The 4,665-nt window shown below is 39.9% G+C and overlaps 1 protein-coding gene and 1 long non-coding RNA gene across 2 annotated transcripts; both read right to left on the reverse strand.

Moving 5' to 3' along the window:
* LOC108951934 (uncharacterized) lies at positions 1 to 548 on the reverse strand. Its single transcript, XR_001976493.2, has 2 exons — positions 301 to 548; positions 1 to 202 (listed from the first exon to the last, which is right to left on the reverse strand). It is a non-coding gene; the product is annotated as an uncharacterized LOC108951934 (long non-coding RNA).
* A 322-nt stretch (positions 549 to 870) lies between these two features.
* On the reverse strand, positions 871 to 1,651 carry LOC135639004 (uncharacterized). The gene has a single exon (XM_065152688.1). It carries the CDS (start codon positions 1,505 to 1,507, stop codon positions 1,052 to 1,054), a length of 456 nt encoding a protein of 151 aa, XP_065008760.1. The 5' UTR covers positions 1,508 to 1,651; the 3' UTR covers positions 871 to 1,051.
* Positions 1,652 to 4,665: the final 3,014 nt, after the last annotated feature.

The raw sequence follows: 4,665 nt of genomic DNA on the forward strand, positions 1-4,665 counted from the left end.
TAGAAGCAACCGAGTATTAAAATCACATTCCAATCTGATTGTTGTATCCCAAGATCTGGTCTTACATGCAAATAGGAATCAAGAGTGCATTCTGATTTCAGTTATTTGCAGGCAAATCAGAAAGATCAGCCAATGTAACCCTAAAAGAAAATTTGTAGGCAAATCAGAAGCAACCGTGTAGAATGATCTCATTCCAAGCTATCTATCGAGCAAAAGCACAGGCTATAAGCGGATAATACATCTGATGCGGCTAGAACAGATAAACAAACGCATCGGATATCATCAAGTGGAGGAAGATACCTTCGTCTTCGAGATCGGCTTCCAACAGGGGTTGAGCGGAGGCGAGGAAACGGCCGCATTTCTTTGCGATCGATGTATTTATATCGGAAATCGTCGACTTCGCGAAGAACTTTCCAGAGACAATTGTGGTGAAAAAGGCAGCAGCATTTCCGTCCCGAACCCGGTTCCAAGCGGTCAAAAGTCTGGGTTGGGCTTTGACAGGGCCGGGGATAACGGATCGGGGTTCGCTTCACGCTCGTGCCCATAAAGCTCCTATGTTCAACACACTAAGTTACAGACCCAAATAGATGAAACCTACTAATAGACGACACCTCACCCCGTTGATAATTATCACAGTGTCATTGATTTCTATGTATGAGTGATGTCTCGTGATGATCACAGTGATATTATATATATATATATATATATATATATATATATATATATATATATATATATATATATATATATATTCTGAATCTTTTAGATATTCAAGATGCTAGATTAATTTATTGATCGGCCTCTAATGGAGATAAGATTTATTCGTTTTCATTAAGTAACATCATCAACCACGATCAAAGACAAGGGTGATGAGAGTTCATAGAATTTACAATTTTGCACTATTCAGAGTCATTTTACACACAAAGCACAGAGCAATCAGAGATCAACGAGTATCGGCCGACACTTCATCGAAAAGGGATGGAAACCGATACAATTTGTCGGTTGCAAGGGAAGGAGGAAACAGAGAGAGGATTCCACTGAAAGGGAGGACTCAGTCGTACTTGTCGCTCCAGCAGTAGACGAGGAAGAGAAGCCAGGAAAGGCCAAGGACGAGGTCACCTACGAGCTGGCGAGGCCAGTCGCGGGCGAGGCAGTCGACGCGGCGCTCGAAGCAGACGCGCCAGAGGGCAACGGCGGCATGGAGCAGGGCGCAGCCCTTGGCGAAGAAGGCCTGGAAGTCGCGGTCCTCCACGAAGGCCACCATGAAGAGCAGGAGGCCGATGGCGAAGAGCAACAGCCCGGCGAAGGAGTCGGAGGTCTGGATCAGCAGCTGGTCGCGGGGGGTCGACCCCTGCAGCAGCCGCGCCGCCGTCTCCCGCCCGTGCCCCACCACCATGGCCTCGTTCTGGTAGAACATCATCAGCGCCCCGCACGTCGTCGCCGCCACCGCGTGCAGCAGGCAGATCGAGAAGAATCCCGAGGAGGAAGGAGAAGATGCTGATGCCATTACAGTAGTTTAGAAAGTCTCGAAAGGCAATGGATTTGGGAGCAAAACAAGAAGAGCGGAAGAAAGATGATAAGCATTGGAGGGGTCCTCACTGTAATGATAAGCGTAGGATGGCGAGCAAAGGGGACAAAGGGGGAAGCTGGATGACGATAACGCTACCAAATAAATAAATAGTCGACACCGATCGAGACAGACAGGAAAGATGAGTCCCATTACCTATAGAGAGGGGTGGTGGCGCCCACGTCACCTCCCTTAATTTTGTGCCACTTGTTCCCATCTCCGTCGTCCTGAAGAGATACTTTGTGAGCGACATAATTGGTCACCCGTCTGTTATATTGGAACGGAACCGTTATTCGAAGCCGATATAAACCCTGGATACAATACAACCAGATCCAATACAAGTCAAATAATGCCACAACCCACCAATTCATCCGAAATGTTGTTGGGATTGGATTCAGGGGGCAACATCACGAGAGACCAACATCAATATATCCATGATGCCTGACCCATCTCAACTACTGCTTTAGCAGCAGCAGATTTGAGGTGAAGAAGAGACATCCACCTGTAAGGACAAAAGAGGGAACAAACAGTACACGAGAACACAAACAAATTAGCATCGATGGGATACTTGGATAATAACACTATGCCAGCTAGTTGCCCAAACTTAATGGAAATCCATCAACCGGTATCTGCAAAAGCTGAGAGGGTGTAACTTCATTTAGGCTATATATAATAAGATAAAAACTTAGGCCCTCACCAATGAAAGGCCATAAACAATTCCTTGCAACTACAGAAAAGATGCAGCAGCCTTTAAATAAAATCATGAGAGATGACGGACAGCAGTGTGAATTGGTTAAGGGACAGGCTCAGCACTCCTTTGACAACAGAAACAACCTCTTGTTCTCTTGTTTCGGGTCAGGTCCTCCAGTAGCATTGAGTTTCAACTGAACATTGATTCAAGGAGGATACACGTGCTGATCGATGGTAGCATTATGTGATTCATCGATATCATAATCTAGGGATGCCATGACACCATCTTCATCAACATGGGAAAGAACAAAATCAGATTATGGACCAATTTGAAGAGATTGACAATTTTCTATCTGAACCGAGTCATATTGTGATGCATTATTGGTGACGGTAATGAACTCCTAATTATTAGATGATATTTTGTGTGCACCTCGCATCAAACGAAACTTCATTTCTGTTTCTCAATTCTACAAACAGAATCATACCTCAATTGAATTCTTTCCTAACTCCTTTATTGTTAATGATTTAAGCACGAGGATATCCTTGGTCCGAGACCAGAATAAAAATAATATTTACGAGTGGTCGTCAGTTCCACAAATCACCCAACCCACTGCTTACTCTTCGGTCGTAGCTCCAACTGATGTGTGATATCGTTATCTTGGTCATCCCTCAACTTTTATTCAGTAAAAATTGCTTTCTTGTTATTATCTTCCTACGCTTATAACCAATAACATCATAACTCATTGTGATGCTTATTTAAGTAATAAAAGTCATAGACTTTCCTTTGGAAAATCCTCCATATCTTGCTTTAAATTCCTTGAGGTTATTTACATTGATGTTTGGGGCTCCGCTCTAATCACTTCCTTTAACAAAAAATTCAGATTTTATGTTATTTTCGTAGACTATTTCACCAAACATGGTTATACCCTCTTCACCATAAATCTGAAGTTTCAATAGTCTTTACTAACTTTTGAAGATTGGTCGAGAACTTTTTTCAGTCTAAAATTAAAACTGTTTACTCCGATAAGGAGGAAGATGTCGTTGTTGCTACTATCTTTCTCAAAGGAAAAACGTTGCATCTAATGGCGACACCGGGTGCGGTCACGATGGGAACAACGATGGAGGGGGGAGCGATTGAGATGGAGTCACGGTCCATGAGGTAGTAGGAGAAGGATCTGAGATTTGATGGAGTTCGACGGGGAGACGGGTCTACTTCGAGATATTTAAAAGTGGCCTTTACGACGAGAGCTCTGATACCATGATATAAATGAAATAGAAAAAAAGAATATTGTATTGATTGAAACAATATACAATACTCCATATTTATACATGTTTAGAAGGGAAAATTTTTCTCAATAGATGAGAATTTTACTTAACAGATTTACGAGATCTTAACATGTTGTTATTACGGGGGATCTTGATTGTTATCACTTTTACATGCATACGGTTCTAGAAACAAATGCTAATTTGAAGCAATTAGAACCTGAAAAAAAAATCATATAATTGCTCTATATTTTGAGAGAATTACATCAATATTCAAGAATTTGTTGGTCCGACATTGGAAAACTTACAAGAAACCATACAAATCATCCCATTTTGCAAAAGAGATTTTAGACAGAGACGTAATAAATAAGATGGTTTTCCAAAAAAAATCCTCTCCTTAATGGGCTTTCGCCGGAAGATGTACCTTTTCAAATTTCCCAAGCAGCCCACCCTGTTTTACCTAATTCTAAATATACCATTGATTTGACAACCAGCTACTTACCTCTTCCCTCCTTTTTCCCTTTTTCCACTGTGTTACAATGTTAATATTGGTATTACTGAAAATATTATAACTCAGTATAAAAACACTATACTTCAGTTTTTTTAGATTATTGATTCCTATACATAATATAGTAATCATAAGTATTATTTTCATAAGGATACATAAGCAAGGTTAATAAATATTTTTCTAACATTTTCTCAGTTCATTTCTCTCTGTTAGAGTGTTTTGTAATAGAGTTCCAGTGTTTTTAAAAATGTGTCAAAAACATTGTACCCACGGTAAGTCATATGGCAGTCAATTATTTGAATGTTATTTATAAATGGAGAACCATTTTCAAAATGAACATTTTCTTAAACATCCTCCATTTAAGAAAATAAACATTCAAATAATTTGACTTTACATTAGATACAGTATTTTTTAACATGGTTATAGTGTTTTTGGCATATTTTCAAGAACAATATAACTCTATTACAAAACACTATGACCGAGGGAAATAGATTGAAAAATATTAGAAAAATACTTATGAACCTTGTTTATATATCCTGGCGAAGAAATATTAGAAAAATACTTATGATTCCTATACTTGGTACAGGAATATTAAGTCACAGTGTTTTAATGCTAAGTTGCAGTATTATCAACAATA

The sequence above is a fragment of the Musa acuminata genome, chromosome BXJ3-5 (assembly GCF_036884655.1).
Source record: "Musa acuminata AAA Group cultivar baxijiao chromosome BXJ3-5, Cavendish_Baxijiao_AAA, whole genome shotgun sequence".
In the NCBI taxonomy this organism is placed as follows: domain Eukaryota; kingdom Viridiplantae; phylum Streptophyta; class Magnoliopsida; order Zingiberales; family Musaceae; genus Musa; species Musa acuminata.

Coding starts and splice junctions, on each gene's coding strand:
- LOC135639004 (XM_065152688.1), bottom strand. CDS start 1,507: ATGGCATCAGCATCTTCTCCTTCCTCCTCGGGATTCTTCTCGATCTGC.